Below are 19525 nucleotides of genomic sequence, written 5' to 3' on the forward strand. Positions count from 1 at the left end.
AACTTCCACAGCCACTAACATCAATTCTTCCAATCAAACAGTGTAAATAGGTTTTGTCAACTCTAAATCATTAGTTTTTCCTACCAGAAAAACATAGTAAGAAGCAATAAAACGCAGATCTGTCATCAGAACGTGTACCGTGACACCACCTCTTGGTGAGGACACGCTACATGAGACATGAGCACACTGCACCCCTTACCATTCTTCCTTTCACTGAGTGGAGGGAGGTTGGGGTTCCGGCCATGATGGAGGTTGAGGGTCAGCTCGGGCTGCAAGGAGAGCTCCTGCAGCTCATTGGCAACAGCTTCGCTCTGCGGGCTGGGGGCCGCTGACAGCGACACCAGCACCGGCTCATCTTCATTTTCGCCAGCCCCTCCTCCGTCCAGCCCATTTCCAGCAATGACGGAAGGGGGCAGGCACACCACGCCGGAGAAATCCACTTTGGCTTTCGTGATGGCAACCTGCAAGACAAAGCAGAAAAATATAGACCGTAAATCTCACATGACAGTCTTAGCCATATGCCCAGTTCGACGTGGTGTCTTCCATGCTATAGAGAAACACGTTGAGTTCGTGTGATCATTATCAATTGAAATCCAACGAATCACTGAACCTTGCTCAACTCAGCAGTTTAAAAACTTGTATAGACCTCCAACAGCATCACCACAGAAACTACTGATGAAGCTACAGATCATTATAATTTTCTTAGAAAGTATGAGAACATTCTCCATTTTTGGTGTTTTAGGAACCCAGTCTTGAGAAGACAGACTGAGTCACTGCAGTGAAGTCAGCCTATTTGGAACCTTGCTGAACTCTTGACTACTGTCCTTTTATATCAGCAACAGTGTTTTAACAACAGTCTACCTGAAATCCAGTCAGGTAAAGTAATCCTTCATAATAAACTTGGAAAGACAGCTGAGTATGACAAATGAGGATTTTCAGATAAAAATCAACTGCATTTCAAAAACTAATTCTCTTGTTCCATTCTCTCCTCCCCATTTACAGTCAGTGAAAATGAATAAAAGAAAAATATTCCACATAAACAAAAAAGCTTTTCTGCCTCAAACCTCAGCTACAGTAACCAAAATGTGCAATACATAAAGGGCTTTAATGAAATAAGTGATTTTTAAAAGTTTTATTATATTTCCATAATTCTTTAAATAAGTATTCAAAAGCCACTACTATGTTCAAATTAAAATTCTTTTCTGTTCAGTAGTTTAAACAGAAACAAACCAGCTGTAAGTCTCTAGTGAAATGGTTACTGTGTCAACATTTAAACAGTAACGGACATTATACAAGGCAATCATATTTGGTTTTGATTAATGAGGATGGAAGTCTCCTGCTTCTTAGCATGCTGCTGTTTCAACCAGTCTAATCTTGGAAGACTCTGCTGCATTGTTGTAATTTAGCAAGCAAAAGGTATTTGCAGAGGCTAACCTCAAACTTCAAAAAGATGCGGGTAAAACAACCTAAATAAAAACCATCAGGATAATCCTCCAGAATTCAATCAAAAAACAAACTTGAAACAACTATTTTAACAATATAGTTTTTTATTAAGTATTCCCCACTTAACACTCATAATTAACCTGGATAAGTGTGACAACATCAACACATCCATAGCTGACAAAGGAGCTCAAATAGTCACTTCCCCCATTTGCGTATTTCAGTTGATTAGCAACATTTGTTCTGTAATATCCAGAATAAAGTTATAAGTAGTACAAAAATTTGTTTCAAAAATGTGTTCAGTGTATATTTAAGGCAACAATAAGAATTTACTGGTAATGAAAACATTATTTCATCCATGTTGTCATATATTCATTCCCAGAACCCTATGTCATGATCTGAACGGAAGCAAAGAAAAGAAGGGTGGAGAAAAAAAGCAGAAAACAACAAAAACCACCAACCGAAGCTGGTGCTTGTTAAAACAAATGAGACTGAGCCAAACCTTACTGCCATATGAAGTATTTGCTTTTACTTCAGTTAAAATTTGGCTAGAAAGTGCCTACCCCTTCCCTGATATTTTTGCTGTCCAAAGCAAACATAGAATCATATCCATTTGACAGCAAATTGTAGCGGTAATCTGAAAAGAGAAAAAATTGGCATCATGCCCTTCTCTTAACAATGGATAGAGAAAACCTCAAAACACACACCCTTAAACCACAGACTTAAAAGAACAGAGTTTGGTACACCACAACAACCTTTGCAAAGGCTGGAAAGAGTTAAAACACAACCAATATAGTTGGCCTCAGGCCCTGTCCCTGTAGGATGGGGGACTTGTGGAACGGGGCTAAAAGGAAGAGTAATTGCCCAGTTAGGAGGCTGGCTGGTAAGGGCTGCTGTCACCACATTAGAGGAGCCAAAGCCAATCTGCTTTATGGAAGGAGACGTACTGGAGACATTACACTTTGCCTAGTTCAACATGGTGGTCAGATCATGCAGAAGCACAAGTGCAGCCAGGCCTGAAATCACAAACAGGTGACAGACATAGCTAACACTCACTCCACAAGGATACGGAATGGCAGAATTCTCAACCTTCCCTCCTCAATCTACTCTAGAAAAAAAAAGATTTCCTTCCTCTTCTCAAAAGGTGAAAAAAAACCTTGACATGTCTCAAATATGTAAGATCTGCTTCAACTAGGTAAACAGAAAATGTCTTCAGGAACTTCAAACATATTGGATTTTCTTTTCAAGAGGAATTTGTAACCTGCATGATGAACTAGGAAAATCACATTTCAAACACCACTTTAACAACAGTGTTGTAAAACAGAATCTATTTCCCTAATCAGTATATTGACATTAGCCAGACTACTGAAACTCCATCATTTATGGAAAAGCAGGGTACCAAACCACAGTAAAAGCAGTCCAGCAGAGCCAGCTACAGCACAACAAGGAGCAAGAGACCCATGCTCACACACCAGTTTGCTATGTGACCTTGAGCAACACCGTACCAAACCATGTTAATTAGTACTGGGATTACAAACCAGAGCTCCTCCAGTAAATTGTCCAATGAAACTTCATCACAGTAGCTGGACTATCTACAATTGTACCTGAACCTGCACATTTCCTAACTCATGCAGAAAAAGACACAGATGGAAGGTATCTTAATCCTAGCTGGCATGTCAGTCAGTGTTTGTCCCACATCAAAGGAACACAGCTTAAGCAAAACTTGACTTGACACTCATTCTTGCTCTGCCACTATGTCCTGAATTATGCCAGAAGTGCTGCTTGTAGAGCCATACTGTGAACTGTATCAGAAAGCTGATCCAGCTGAAATGCAATCTTTCATCTGGATCAATTCCTCCACACATGGCACAGTTGAACCAGCACGGTACAGTGGAACACCGCCACAAAATTTAAAAAAAAAAAAAAAAAAAAAATCAGTCTGACTCTGTGCATCTCAAACAATCTGGACAACAATTCTGTCCAAGAAGGGCTGCAGCTCAAATAAAACTAAACTGGGGTTAACCATTAAACTATTGCCTTTGGTAAGCCTGTCTTCTCCTTACTCCATATCACCTCCCACTTCAGACCAGAACAAGACTCTGCAATGACACACATTAAACCAATTAGAAAACCGACCCAGGTGTAAAAGCCAGTCTTTTGGTTCACACTCCTGCTATATCAGGTCCCTGTTTGATGTGCAGTACCACCAGCACTTGTGCTGGCACTTCACAAGGACAGAACCAGATTATACCATTAGTACATCCAAACATCCAACCTCTTCCTAAGGGAAAGAGAATTCTTTTTCAGATCAGTGCCAAGTCTTAGTATGGAACACATCCCCACATGAAAAAAAAGAAAAAAGGCATCCAGTCCTCAAGATTACAATAAAAGCTATCATTGGATGAGTTTGATTTAAATGTTTTCAATTAAAAGTCTGATGAGGGCAGAGAGGGATTTGAAAGATGCTTTGAGGATTTATAATCATTCATGCTACAATGTTTGGAAGTCCTGTGAAAGACATGGAATCCTTTCCTGCAACCAACATAAGTCTGTTTCTAGACTTCCCAGACAGTTATACCACTCTATAACTGTCATTGTAGAATGATCAATCAGATAGTTACACACATTAATATCTAGAACCTAATTAAAATTTTACAGTGTTTGTTCTCCTGTCATTTCCAACCAGACTAGAAACTTTCCCATAGAGAAATGTGCCATGCCATGATCTTTAAGTGAGTCATCCAGAAGCTGATGGATAGTATTAAGACCAAGTATTTCTTATCCTTAATAAGGGTTTCAGGGTAAGTACCCTCAAGGATTTGTATCTGTTGCCTAACCAGGCAAAAGCTTTCTATCATGGCATTTTTCTACTTTCAGGCCAGCTGCTTCTGGGACAAGAGTGGCTGTGATACCACAGATGTTCTACAGCAGCAACATCAGCTTAAGCAACCTTTAAGTCCTCCACTGTCCAGCTGCTCATTTCTGTCCCTACACTGTCCCTTCTTCGACTGGGGAATCTTATTTAGCTGAAAACCAGACATTTTTTCCTGGGTATTCAATAAAGTCAGTTCCCCAGGCCATTGCCAGCTACACACACAGCTGTGTACCATAGTGCATGTGTCCATATCCAACATAAATGTTGGATAGATTAAACTATTTAATAAGATGACTGCTACCAAAAGTAGCCATCCTGATTTCTTTTTTACTTCCTTGTGCCTTATTCTCCCTCATGATAACCAAGTTTTTGCGTGGCTGGCTGGCAAGCCACATCAGCAACAGATGCAGATTAAAACTAGTAGTGTGTGTGTGTGTGTGTGTGTGTGTGTGTGTGTGTGTGTGTGTATATGATCAGGTCAAACTGAACACAGATCAGTTTCTTGATCTGGTTCAGCCTGTGCTGGCTGACAGGAGGTGAGGAATGAGCAGGCTCCACTGCTCCTTTTGTTGGCAGTGCCAGTTTAGTGTCTAACCAGAGGATGTGGTTGTATGATACAGCTAAGTTGATCTAAGCCAGCTCTTGCCAAAAGGGGCGGTCTTGGATGCATGCCTTTGTTGCTTCCCTGTGCCAACACTGGTGCTTGTCTGCCCTCATGATGGGATGATTAATGGAGCTAAAATGACAGGAAACTAATCCTAAACCTTTCTCCCCCTCCCAGTTTACTTTTCACTAGCTTACTGTTGGGCAGACAGATTTCCATACTGTACATGTCTGTCCATTTCGTTTCCCTCTCACCTTCCAGGCTTTGAGCTATCCTTCAGTGATTCTGGATGAGCAACTTTAAGAGGAATTTCTATGAGTAATTTTGTCACATGGTAAATGCAAAGTGGAATACTGTTTTTACCAATGACTAAGATAATCAGGTTTCCTGTGTGTTTACTGTGATATGGTGTTGCAATAGCAAGAGGATGCGCTTAAACAGCTATCGTGTAAAAAAAGCATCAGAGCAGTTTAGTCTTTGTAGTTTGCAGGCTTGATAAAGGGAATACTTTTCTGAAAATTCTTAATGGCTGTGGTTCTTAATCCTATACCTTGTGCAAAATTGATGCTGTCTTGTCTGTCTGAAATTGAAGTATTTAAATGCCTTCAGAAGTTAGAAATGGATAAAGATTATTTATATGTTTACAAGTAATGTCCACTGTTTCTCTTGATGTCTCAGATCCATTTCCCCCCAGGCGTCATGGTTCATGCTTGTAGTGTTGTAACAGTGGTTTTGTGTTTTATATGAACATAATTTAAAAATTCCTGGTTCCTGAGAGCATGCTATGGCTCTGCATGATTTTGGCAATATTCATAATTAAGATCTTGACAGTCAGTATTTAAACGAACCAAGGAACACTGTCACCTTCCCTTACATGAAAACTCAATAACCAGAGTAAAACATACAGTAAACATATTTCAAATTAAAACATAAAAGAAATTTTTAAATAAGTAAAAATCAAAGAAGCACCGGGAAAAAAACCCAGAACACATACAATTCCCAAATCAAGAAAGGACACCTCTCTAAACAGCTCTCCCTTGTTTCCATTATAGGACCAAGTTGCCAGGGCAATAGCAATTTCCTACTGATTCAAGAATTGCTAAGCAACCTCCAGCACCTAACAGCAACAGCATGTGTGTGCAGCTGGGCTATTTTGAGTAGACAGGGCATTTTTTTATTTTAAACTTAAGTGCAGCCTTCTGTTAAATGATTATGCCAGCTGAGATCATCCAGCTAAGAGACAAATCTTGGGGCAAAGTGGTTTTAAGTGGACAAATCTTTGAAATGAGCGAGAAGACTTGAAGAGAATACCATGACATGCCCAACAGCAACTATACCCCCCAGGACATCACAAATTAAAAGAATAACCCAGGAGAAGTGAAGTTTTCAGCAGGTGGGAGCAGAGGCACCACATTAGCTTGAGAAGTTATAACAATCAGAGTGAGAGATATCTTTAGATATCAGAGTCACCAAAAGGAAGACCTATAAAGTTGTATTGAAAAAATTATTTCAGTTCCTGTCAGTCAGCTTAACTTAGGCACACAACTGTTGGCAGAATTAGCTAACATGATGACACTGTCCATAAAGAATATACAGTAGAGTCAGCAGTGAGGCAAACATCACAAAGACTGTATCCTGGAAGAGGTACAGTTTTGAGGACTTCTTCAGGAACCGCCATAAGAAACCAAACTATGCAGACCACTAAAAAGAGGCCACCTTAGATTATGGAGTTTTATCTTAACACACACATTCCACATGCATTTGAGTTCTGCAAAATGAATCTGTCATCAGCTTCCTTCACTTTCACAGTATTTGGGAGCAGGGACGGGCAGAGGGGCAAAAGCAGTCAAAAAGTAACCAAATTTGTTCTGGATTAGAACCAGTGATTTGGAGGTGTAAACTGTCCATTCTACCATGATCACAAGCCACTACCCTGCAAAGCCTGTATTATAAAGGCAAAGATGGCAACACATGGGAATGAAGATGCTGGTAAAACACAGATGAGCACAACTTTATCCGAGCTAAAGAACCGGACTCTGTATGTGTACTGTGCCGGTAACACTGCAGTAACAGAGGATATCTTTGAATCTTCACCTCTTCTCTCTCTCTACTACCACCTCCAACAAATCTAGCAGCACAAGAGTCAAAATATGCTTGGGCCAGCAAGAAATGTTATCAGACAAAAGGCATGAACAGCTGTCTAGAGACGTGAGGACTTGAGGGAGAAAAGATGCACGTCTAGTCCAAAGCAATCAACTGCATCATTTGTGGTGTAGACAAACACAGCCTTGCACATGATTTTAACAACCACTCATCAATAATGATATTTCTCAAGCCCTAGATATTTCCTTCATAAAACATTAACATTTCCTTCACTCCATCCAGCAGTGATAGAAATTTTTTAAGAGGTCTTGAAAAATGATTAAACATTAATTTCTTAAAGCCCACAAATAGCAAGCTAAGAAATGTAGTTTGACATTCCAGCTATTTTTTCAGAAATATTTTTCATTCTTCAATACTTATTTGGAGGAACTTTGTGGCTTTCAAGCTCATGGAATTTTGGGTACACAGAGAACTGATAATACCAAAGCTAGTTTGAAGATTAGCAATGATATTTAAAACAAACAATCCTTGCTGAAAAAAAAAAAAATGAACTCTTCACCAATTTCTGAAGTTCTTACTTTTGTTCAGAGCATGAATGAGGACATCCTTCTAATTTCAGAGGACATTAAGCCTCAAACTGGTAAAATCCTTTATAGACACCTAATTCTCTCATACCACTCAGTGTGTGAATGAATGATCTAGCTTGTGAGACTAAAGATCATAGCTACTGAAGAAATAACAATTTCTGCTGAAGTTCAAAGAACAAAAGAGAGCAAAAAAGATGTCATGTGTCAGTGGGTACGCTAATGTATATTAGACCTTGGCCACGATAGAGCTCAACATCACAATTAAAAGAAGAATTCAGCCTACTGCTACCAAGCTGTTGGTTCCTGCTGCTTTCCTTTTGTCTAATGATTGTGCACCCATGGGGTGACTCAGCTCAGCCGAACCAGCAGACGATTCACTCTGTGAAAGATCAGAAACCATTTTTTCCCAGATCAGTCAGCTGGCTGGCCGTGCCTTGTGGCTGCACAATCACCAGCTCTGATGCAAAGGAAGCAGCAGGAGTGCATGGCTGTGCAAAGGTTTGACCTGCCTCTGCAAGAGCAGCACACTGAAAGATCAACTTAACTGTAATGTCAAAGAGCACACTTAAATATCTAGCAGCAGTGCCAACTTAGGCAGCCTGCTACACATTCCCACTCTCATACCTTCCTCAGTGTGAAACCAGCATAAATCTTAGAGAGACAACATGTACTGGACCAGATGAAAAATTATCTAGAGAAAAACACTTCTTTCCAGGAGGATGTGTTCTCCAGAGTGGCTCACCATGGCCACAGTAACAGCTATGCCAGCAAAACAGAGGGAGCTGAGAAAGGGAGCAAGCTGTCTGAGCCTGTGCTGCTCCCAAAGAAATGCATGATATGAACTGCAGTGTGTTTGGAACAGACTGCCTGCTTTCCACCACCTTCTGACTGGCTGGCTTCCTTGCAATTGCTGTTTGATGCACCTTTTAAAATTTCCTTCATGTTAAAGGCAAAGCATTCCTCCCCACCCCATAGGGGCAAGTAGTGGAAGCAATGGATTCAGCTAGCAGCAAAGGCATGTGGCAGTGGATGCCTACAACCGATGGAAGCAGGGAGGCTACAGCAAACTAGAAGAGGGAATGCTGATGATCTGCAGCCAGATGTGAGCTTTGACTTGGAAAATCACAGCTGAAAAAGTATGAAGGAACTCTTGCTGAATATGGATTTAGAGCAGACTGAGATGAGAAAGTCATTGGACAAGACAAGCATGGAAGGAAGACCTCAGTAGAAACGCTTTCAGACAGAAAACTTGAAATTTGAGTCTAGAACTGGATGACAGGACATAATGAAGTGGTGACTTGGGCAAGGCAAGAAAGACAGCTCAGGGAAAAATCTAGACTAAAATAAAAGAAAATATTTTTTTTAATTATAAATTTTTCACAGAAAAAGAAGAATTAAAACAAAGATAAGGTAGTTAAATTTCAGTCAGTTCAGTTCCTGGCACAAACACGCATTGCAGCACAAAGCAGCAGGCAAAACTGCAAAACTGTAGAATCTTAAGGATTTTTTGGCAAGGTTTTTTGGCAACTTACTTTTGTGTGTCTGAGGAAGTAGTTTCACATTTTATCTAATTCAGTCTGACCACGGGCTGTGACTGAGATTGTATGTCCATATTGTATCACCTCACCACAGTTTGAAATTCTCACCTTCTCTTTCAAGTAGTGACACTGCAGCCGTAGAGCAAGTCAATTCAGCTTGCTGTTCTGATGGAAAGCTACACCTTGAAACATGCTTATTTGCCCATCGTGATAGCAACCTGAACCATGCAACCATAGATTCCTCAGATCTCATTAGAAAACAAACAAAAAAATACAAAAAAACCCCACCCTAAACCAACAAACAGAGGAAAAAAAAACCAGAAGAGCAGGGCCCACTGAAAAATGACAGCTTTCAGTCACCTCATGAGAAGTACAGTGTAAAACCAAGCCTGAAACAGTCTGCAAGAAGTTTTCTGACCCCAGTCACATTCTTTAGTCATGCCAGCATGAAACTGTCTACAGAAATTAAACCAACTGGTTTTGTCTCTGCTTCCCATCAACGGACACTGGGTGTAGGATTCAAATTTCTTTGCATTTATTGGCACCTTCTAATGCAGCTACCCAACATGACATTCACTAAGTGGAATGCCCAGCAATTGATTTACTAGATATTCTGTTCCCTTTTTCCCTTACAACAGCTGACTTTCCACCCTTGGGTTTCCCCACTACTGAAAACAGGTAAGAACTTTCTTCAGTGATTCATAGAGAAGCTAAGATCAATACTACTGTCTTGTTTAAGCTAACCAATTTATTGAAAAGAAGTAGCAAGTGCTCCCTAACATGGAAATCTAATCAATGTGAGTAAAGAACATGGTGTTCACCCAATTCATAGGATACCAAATTCAACCAAATTCAACTGCTTCTTTCTTTGAAACAAGTCTTACTAATTGCTCAGCAGCACTGAAAAGTGGACATGTGTGCTGTTTATACTCTTTTAACACTATAAAGTCCTTGCTGCACAGCTGTCACACTTGACACTAAAACAAATTCAAAATATTTTATCTCTAAACAATACTATCCCTCACTTTTAATGACTACAAGCAATTTTCAATTCAAAACCTAAGAACAAAAGGTGCAGACTAAAGACAGAAAAAAGAACACAATACATACCTTACTCACAGTTCCCACGGACAAACCCAGCTCACTTCCATGCCAGCAGCTCTCTCCCCAGACACTGAAAGAGAAAACAGGACACAAATACTCAGAGATTTAAAAACAAACAACCAAACAAACCAAACACAGCCCATTTTCTCCTTTAAGAGTAAGGAGCAAAGTCCTTTATCTGGGATTCTTTTTAAATAGAATCTCTAATTCATTTGGTACACACTACAGAAGTTGGATTGACATACCATCAAGACTGCCATGCTGATATACACACACCCATGCTACTTGCAGAGCAGAATTTTTATTTTAGGACTGCTGCTTTGTCAGTTCTGAAGAATGCATTGTTTGAGATCTACTAAGGCAGAATATTCACCAAATCATACACTCAATTTTCCGGTCCGTGTACTGAAATCATTCTTAAACACTGGATAGTAGAACTTGAAGACAGTTATAACTAGCTTATCACAGCAGGTTACCCATCCACACAAAAACAGGGAAAAGATAAAAGTACATTACAGAGATCTGTCAAGACAGCAATGGGAATTCCATTTTGGAGGAGGGGGAGAAGAACCATCCCGTGCACCTTAAAAACTCACAAATGTACTGAAGTAACACATCATTTTCTTTGGCAATACAGTTCTAACAGGTGTACACAGCAGTACCTAACTAGAAGATAATTACTTCGGAGGCTCTGGAAGATTGCTGTCTCAAATGGCAATAAAAAGGGTCAGAAGTTGCCATGCTTCCACTCCTACTTCCTTAGCCACCTTTAAAAAAAAATACGCCATCATCAAAGTTTCCATTCCATTTCCTCCTCCGAGCTTTTCAGACTTTAGGGCTTCCTACCCACCAGAAGCACAGAACTGCAGTCGAGATGCCATGATATTTTGTCAATAAGATAAAACAAAAAAGAAACAGGCACCTCCCCAAATACAAACTTCAGACCAGATGGACTTTGGACATGAGTATTAACATAGTTCCAGTGAAAAGGAAAAAAAATTAAAAAAAAATACATATATAGAATAAGCTATCTACTACTTCAACATCAGAAGGAATAAGACCAATTAGACTGATTAGGCTTAATGCTTGGATAGTCAGCATAACACAAAATGTGAGTTTTCTGATCCCCAACAAATAAAAGAATTTTATTCTGTTTACACTGTTCAGAAGGAGCTACAGGTAATGAATTGCATATGTACTTGGTCAACTCTCCTCCACTTAACTCCTCTAATTTGAAGGAGAAGGGATTTACAATACTGGTACAAATGGAAAAAAAGAAGTAAGGACACTACTGCTTCAGAGACTTCCCTTCCAGAGAATATTTCTATTTTTCTCTGAATAAAATGTGCCAGGGCACATTAATCATGGCTGTATCACAGAATCACAAAGTCATTCTGCCACCTCTTACAGTATTTGTCATCAAGTCAATATTTAGAATTACTTACAACTACTGAATTAATTTAATGTTAGAACCCATAATAAGTAATTACTTTTCTTTAATAAAGCAGTCAAACTGATACAACTGTAATTAAAACATAATAATGATGCAAGACTACGCAATGAAGTATATACTTACAGTGTACCTTTTACAGAATTGCAGATCCTAGATTTTCTAACAGGCAAGGCAAAAAGGCCTCAAGAAGTCAAGGAAAGTCTTCCACAAAGATGGTAAACAATTAACCACTGTTAAGAGTTTGCTACTCCAACAGGATGAACAAGGTACCAGAGAATTTGGCAAAACAATTTTGCTAAAACATTCTTCTGACTGCATTAAGCACATAACATCAAAATTTAATCGTGATGATGTTGATTCTTTAAATCACAAATTATAAGTGAGTGAAATTTATCCATATATTAAATCTTGACTTCAGTGCAAGTTTTTGGCATAGCTTGGTTTTCAGTGGGATTTTTATTTTTTAGTTTGCTGTTGCTTCGGGATTTTTTTTTTTTTTGGAGACTCAGATATCCCTGAAACCACTTTTCACACATGAAAGCGTGGAGAAGTTAGCAATGCATTTCATTTGAAGATTTCTGCTGGCCAATCCCTAATTTCCAGTAATCTTGGTTCACTGAATATTATCCTCCAATTTAAGATTGCAACAGCACTGATAAAGCTGAACAATCACCATGCTGCTGCATTTAGTTTCCAGCACTTAAGATCCATGTTCTCCAGAATCTCAATTGACTCAAAACAGGTCCAACACTGAGTCTTTTCCTGATCTGCCTATCCTGGTAGAGGGAATCTGCGAATTTTCTACAGAAGCGAAACCCCACACCCAGTCAAAATAATCTTTGTATTTTCTTCAGTGCTTTTTTTTTCCAGAAAACTTCAAACTGCTGAATACCCCAGGTCTGAAGAACGTATCAAGCTATCCCTAATCAGATGGGAGGGTGAAGCAGAAGGGGAGGAATCTCCCTTTACACCCCAGTTCTACATCCCTTCCAAGGCATTCATAGTCAACGACCAGCCAACACAAAACACCAGCCTGGACAGACATCTCACCTGGCACAATATGGTACACACATACACTGATTTTTTTGGCATCTTTTCAAAAACTTAGCACTTTCTTTCAGAAAATAAGGTGCATATATGTGAACATACAAACACGCACTTCAGCAAACAGGACAAATTATTGCAACAACTTTCTTGCCTTAACTTATTTACTTCTCCTGACTTTCCAAAACTTCCATTAGCCTTCTCAGGTGCCTAGAGATCCTTGTTCTCCCATGCAGAACTCATCCTTCTGGACATCGGACATTTTTCTTACTTTCTCTACTAAGAACTCAAGTTTTATTCCAGATACTCTGGCCAATAAAAGGTCAATTTTAAAACGTTCAGTCCCATTTGCCAACAAAGTTCCTGCTCAGTCTGAGATGGTTAAAGTATTGCATCCTGCAATTTACTGCTTAGTGATCTGAACCCCAAATAGGAGATAACTGGCTTGCAATAGGCATGAACAGTTGTCAATTTCTTTTCTAATGTGTGTGCTATTAAGCTAAGAGATGCTGCAGGTATAATATATTCCTATCGTTATCCTTATTCACTCACTCTGTGGAATTTCAATCCAGCTTCAAAACGAAACAACAGAAAACCCAGACACACCCTGCCTTCAAAATTAACAAGCCAAGCTTCACAAATACTTAGCAGAACAGCCTTACAACTGTAATGGAAGACAAGCTCCTTACTGCTCCTTCTATGCTGCAGTGAGTGAGCAAAGATTAATCTGATAACTGAAACATTTTCTGGCAAAATTCCACAGTTTAAACTGTTTTTGCTATTCTTTGCTCACAGCACAATCAAAACATTCCTCCAACACTCCTTTTTCCTCTCACTACAGTCAATGCAGGCAGAACTCTACTGTCCTAGATTTTCTGAAGAAAAAATAGTGTCATCTCTAAGAAATGCAGAAGTCTCATCTTGCTGATAAACTTCTCCATCCAATGGAAAAGTTTATATGTCAGTGTTTACATGTTCAAGCCAAATGGCTGCTATTCCAGTGATTACAACGGCTTATTGCCTTCACTGGTGACTTGGAGTTTCAGCGCGTCTGAACAACACAGAAACTCACTGACATGACTCGTAAGTCTGCTCAGAACATGGCAAGGCAGAATTCATATCCCATCCTTCCAACACCCAGACTGTCCCTCAGATGGAGGCTTTGAAAAGATTCAGACTCAAGTTATCTGCTCCTGTAAATCATGTCCAACAGGACATATGAGAGCAAATTTCGGACAGTTACATTAGGCCTAACATTAACACGGCCCTACCAGTCACTCAGAGAAAACTCTCATCTGTGTGCGGGTCCATCTTACACAGTGGAATAGAAATTAAGTTACAGTGTGGACTGTAATCACATTCTGCTGGGAATTGTATTGCTATAAAGATCACTAGGGAGGGCAAAAATAGTAGTAATTTTTTTTTTTTTTTTAAGGAAATCATTCAAGTAGAGTCTTTCAAAGTTTTTTTCCAAAACTTTCTTTCTGAAGGAGGAAAAGCTTCCCTGTAATTGACAGAAAGTGAATCCTGTCTCATCTTTCTTTGCTCAGAGCTGTACCATCACACATGTAAACATTTGCAGAGAGAATGAGTTCATCATAACATGGGTATCTTTGTGTGTAAAGGATGATCTCATCTTAGTAAGCCTAAACAGGGTGTCAACCATATGGACCAGTCGTGCAATGAAGACATATCCTCAGTGCTCCACTAAACCACGGGAAGGGTAGGACTCAAGGAACCACACATCCCCTCCCTAGTGTGTCTATAACTAGTTGTAATTGCCAAATATTACCGGAAACATTAATTTGAGGTTGAAACAATCTGTGATGTAGACTGTCCCAGACCGAAATTCATTTCACAAAACTAGACATACCATTTCAGTCTCCTGTTCCCCTAACACGAAGACACTCTGAAGATGATGTGTAGTCAGCACATTTATTTGCCTCACTAGAAGATGGCAAAATAGGGAAATTTCTGCACTGCTTATGCCAGGGCCCCTGCACTGTGGTACATACACATTTCAATATGCACCCATGGCAAGCAAAGACAAGAGCAGCAGCAACTCCTGACCATGTCCAGGAGAAAGTTTTTCTTTCAGTGCCAAAAAGGCAGCCCCCAGTGATCAGCTGTTAACAAGTAACACGCTGGCACATGCAGCAGCAGCTACCCTGCTTCCTCTGCTGTGCTCCACACAAACCCTGCTTTTCTGGATCAGCAGGGCCCAAACAAGCTGAAATAGGAGCACAAGTAAATTAAGAAGGATAAGCAGAAGTAGTTGACACTGTAGTTTGTAGTAGAAGAGCAAAAGCAGATGGATGGCATGAGGTTAAGGTGCAAAAGAAATCTCCAATTAAAAGCTCAGCCTTTAGCTTTCAAGATTTAAAAATACTTGTGACTCTGTGTTACATTTCACCTTCTTACAGAGATGTTATCAATATGGCCGTGTGCCTAAATCCAAAATATTTCTTTGCACAAGAATAATGATGCTGCACACACACAAGAAAATGGGGGAGTGAAAGGGAAAGGAATGCTGCACAAACCAAATTCATTACATCAATTTCTGAAATATAAACCAAACTAATTTAAACAATTACATTACCTCACTCAGTGACAAATTCAAAAATTTATCTGTGTGGAAAATAAGTATCTTGAATAAGAAATAGGAAAGGATCAAAGGAAGCGAAATACTGTTAGTAGCCTTGTTTCTTCACATCTTAAAACAGTATAAAACTGAGGGCAGATTCTGTATATACTGCATGCACTGTTTGGCCTCTGCAAGGACAACCCACATTTAAAAATTTGAAGGTGCTGAATGACCAATGTGGCACATCTAAGACTGATAATGAAAACTGTCCTCACCCCAATGCCATTCACTTCCCCTGAAGAAGACACGTAACAGCATTTGCACTCCAGAAAGCATTCAAAGGTTGGAAGGTAAAACATACACATTAACCACACACACAGTATCCCTGAAGAACTGAACAGAGTATTTGACAAAGAAATGAGTTTCTGAATTCACACAAACTCATCTATTTCATCTGACACCCACACATAAAAGAAGAACCACAGGAACAGTTTTTAACTACAGTTCCTTTTAGCTGTAGCTCTTAGTGATCTGCTCCTCCACTCCAGCTATGCATTCCTGCAGCTCTCCCACATCTTTTATTTGGGGGGTCCGAGGGGGAGAGGAATAGAACACGCCCAGATTAAAAATCAGGTCTCTAACCTGGCCTAGCATGTAGCTCCATAGACTCCACTTCACTACTGAGCACCTGGTGGGGAGGGGAAAAGAGGCTCATGGGAATATGAGCTGTTTAAGACAGCCCCACCACTAAAAGAAATGTCTGTGTAACCACATCCTCTCTTTGCAGTCTCAGTTCAGCAATATGTCCAACAGGAAATAATTAGATTTGGCTTTCCCAGAGTAGGTGTCTGACAGTTTGAGACCGCTGAGCAATTGCTTTTTCTGCTTCCTCTCCAACAGTTTCTCAGGAAAAGACATTGACCCTCAGGACACAACTGAATGGAAAAAAAAAAAAAAAAACAACTTTAAAGGAAGAGTCCTGTATAACTATAATATAACTGTAATACGATTTGTTAATTATTACCATTTTTACATGGAAGAAATCAACTGTACTCTTCAAAAGGAATCTTAATCACAATACTGAGTTATCAGTAAGTAAACAGACATTGAGATAGTCCAATTTTATGATCTACAACACAGGAAGGACAGCTGAGTATAGAGACTAAAGACAGAAGACTGTTGGAGTTGCTATAAATTGTGCTTTTGGGGTAAAAAGCATATAAGGAGACACCCTGCACATTCCAAATGAGTGCAACAATTAATCTTGTGATAATGTTTTGACACATCCTAAGAATTTATCTGCTTTCTTCTCCAACATGCAAACCTTTTTTGTTCTGATACTTCTCTCTCTCTAGTACAGCTGCTGTTTTCTCCATCAAATACCATACAGGAATTTAATCATGGCTCAACAGTGAAGGAAATCCAGTAGGGATTGCTGTTGTTATTATCATCATCATCATTAAGGGGTACTTTGATTGCCTGAATGTACATTTCACCTGGAGGTTCAAGTACGAAAGTCTGTGAAAATTGCTGCTGCTTTGCCATGCCAGTAGAAGTCATAGTTAAAAAAAAAAACCACAAGCAAGCAAGCACTCCTCCTCAAACCTAAGAGTTTCCCATTATCTCATATTCAAGAGGAGGAAAAATTAAAGACTGCTTTTGGAAAAATCCCACATTCTCTTAGTTCTATGTCAAAATGTCTTCTGTACTCCCTTTCTTTGCATTTTATTTCATGATCTGCTTGTTGCCTGAAGATTTGGGAGCCTTCTCCCACATGATCATAGGAGTGGATGGCCTTAATTAAACAAATTAAAGCTGCTTCCACAACTGTTGGAACCAGCAAATTGCTTACATTTTGTACAGAACAGTACGATGCTCAAGAAGCTATAACTGGCAATATTTCACTCTTTTCCTGAAATCACATTTGGTTTCTAAATTGTAACTGAGAAAGGACTGGAAAGGGCTCAGTAAGCTAATATCTGCTAATTAAGAAGGGCAAATTTGCCTACTTGTGGAAAGCTTAAGGCATTTGCTTTTAGCCCCAACTCTTTTTCTCCTTTCAGCAGAAAGCACAAATCTAAAGAACAGAAAAGGAGTTCACAGTCAGCTTCAGATCATACACTTATTTTAAATTCTATTATTAGATTCTATTTAATCACAACTATTAGATCACTCATTAAATCACTGCAGCAAATGGGAACAAATGGGTGTCCCTTCCATTTCATATTCAGTAATGATTGAAATATTTTTGGAAATACTGATGAAGACCTAAAGGCATTACACTTCCACCAGTTTGACAGTGTCTTTACAGAAACCCAGTGAGGGATTTTGTGCAAGCAGAAGATGTGTTTTGAAATCAGTGGTGGAAGCTCATTTGTATTTTTACCTGAAAAACAACACACAAATAGAAAACACACTTCCAGTAAGTCAGCCATGCCACGACTAGCCCTGATGTCAAACGCAAATTTGAAATAAAACCAGAATATTGGGATATACCCATTCAACCCAGAATAGCTACATTTTATATTTTTCAAATATTCAGAGCTGTGTCTTCAGCTCCTACCAAGAAACAAAAAGCACATTTTAGGTTCCAAGACACAGAAAAGAAACTAGAGACTTAAACAGAAACATTTTTAATGTCTTCAAAATTTATTTTCTATGGATGGGAGATTAAAATGCAGTTTCACAGCACGGGCCCTGATACTGTCTGGACAAACGATACCAGAAAGGAACTGCTAGCAGCAAACCTGCAACCCTTTATTCAGTTCACTCAAGGCTCATCTGGTAAAACAGAATCACACACAACCGTATGCACACAAAGTTTGCATGATGCAGCATAAGGCTACACAGATGCATATCACAAAGCTCTCGGGAGGGTTATTTCCACTGACACACACATAGAATTATCAGTTTTCATCCGTGATCAGGGACGATGTGAAATTACAGTCCTCTTTGATACAAGATTTTACAGTGACAGAGAGGAAGACAAACAGCTGGGACACACGGATGTAACCTCAAATAAGCACCCAGCCACAGCACGGACAAGCATCCTCCCAGTGGGGAAAATCAACCCCGCTCAAGGGAGCCCAGTGAAGATGGCAGGAGAAGGCGGCTGCTGCTGCCCAAACCCTCGAGAACCCCTGTCAGCACTGCCCGGCCTCGAACGCCGGAAAGAGCTCCCCAAAACCACCCCCCACCGACCCGCTGACCGCGAGGCGCCCGGGACCCTTCCCAGGCGTGAGGGCGAGGAGGGGCGGGGAGAGGCGCAGAGCGCGCCGGGGCAGCGGGGACACAGCGCGGGGGCTCCGGAGGGGGCGCAGCCGCCCTGCGCCCGCGGGGAGCGGCCGTGCCCCAGCGCGGGGAGGCCCCTCGGGGCGGGCCCGCGCCCACCCTCCCTCTCCCTGCCGCTGGCGATCCTCGAGGCCGCCTCGCAGGTCCCGGCCGAGCCAGAGCTCCGCACTCACCTGGTCACGGCTCCATCTCGCCCGAGCCCGCCCGTGCCCGTCCCCGCCGGAGAAGGCGCCGCCCCCGCTCCCGCAGCCCGGCCGCGCCACCGCCGGCCGGCGCCTCGCAACCGCGGAAGCGCCCGCCCCCCGCCGGAGCCGCCCGTCAGAGCGCAGAGGCGCTGGTGAGCGGCACGGGAAGTGGCCAATGGCCCACGAGCACCTGGGGAAGCTTCACGGAGCGAGGGGCGGGCACGGTGTGACTGGCGGGGCGCACAGCCGATCGGAAGGCAGAGGTGAGGTCATCGCGGGAGGGACGGACGGAGGGGGCGGGCTGGCTGCTGGGCGGGGAGGGGCGGGGACGCGGCCTTAAAGGCGCAGCGCCGCCCTTATGGGCGCGGTGGGGTGTGGCGGTGCGCTAGTGAGCGCGGGGCGTGGAAAACATGGAACATCCCGTGCGCCGTGGCAGTTCTGGGAGCTTCAGGCTTAAGGACAAGTCGGGAATATTTACCTTCCTTTGTCCCATGCTTTCGCCCAGCACCGCCCACCCCTAATCCTTGGGATGGGAGTGGGGGGTTCCCGTCAGAGGCTGGATCTTAAGTGCAGGAAGCTAAATGCAGCAGGATGGTGATTGTTCAGCTTTATCGCCGGACGGTCGCAATCTTAAATTGGAAGATAATATTCAGTGAAGCAAGTTTACTGGAAATTAGGGATTGGCCAGCTGAAATCTTTGAGTGAAATGCCTCTCCA

The 19525-nt window shown here is 41.2% G+C and overlaps 1 protein-coding gene across 1 annotated transcript in view; it reads right to left on the reverse strand.

Moving 5' to 3' along the window:
- Positions 1-19301, reverse strand: part of MRTFA (myocardin related transcription factor A) — a 96686-nt gene extending 77385 nt beyond the window's left edge. Inside the window, exons 1-4 of the mRNA XM_048300725.1 lie at positions 19287-19301; positions 18797-18957; positions 10258-10321; positions 200-461 (exon numbers count right to left, since the gene is read on the reverse strand). Of these exons, the coding sequence (XP_048156682.1) occupies positions 200-461; positions 10258-10321; positions 18797-18957; positions 19287-19301 (502 nt within the window). The remainder of the gene's footprint in view (positions 1-199; positions 462-10257; positions 10322-18796; positions 18958-19286) is intronic.
- Between the last annotated feature and the right edge of the window lie 224 nt (positions 19302-19525).

This window comes from Corvus hawaiiensis, chromosome 4 (assembly GCF_020740725.1).
Source record: "Corvus hawaiiensis isolate bCorHaw1 chromosome 4, bCorHaw1.pri.cur, whole genome shotgun sequence".
Taxonomy (NCBI): Eukaryota; Metazoa; Chordata; class Aves; order Passeriformes; family Corvidae; genus Corvus; species Corvus hawaiiensis.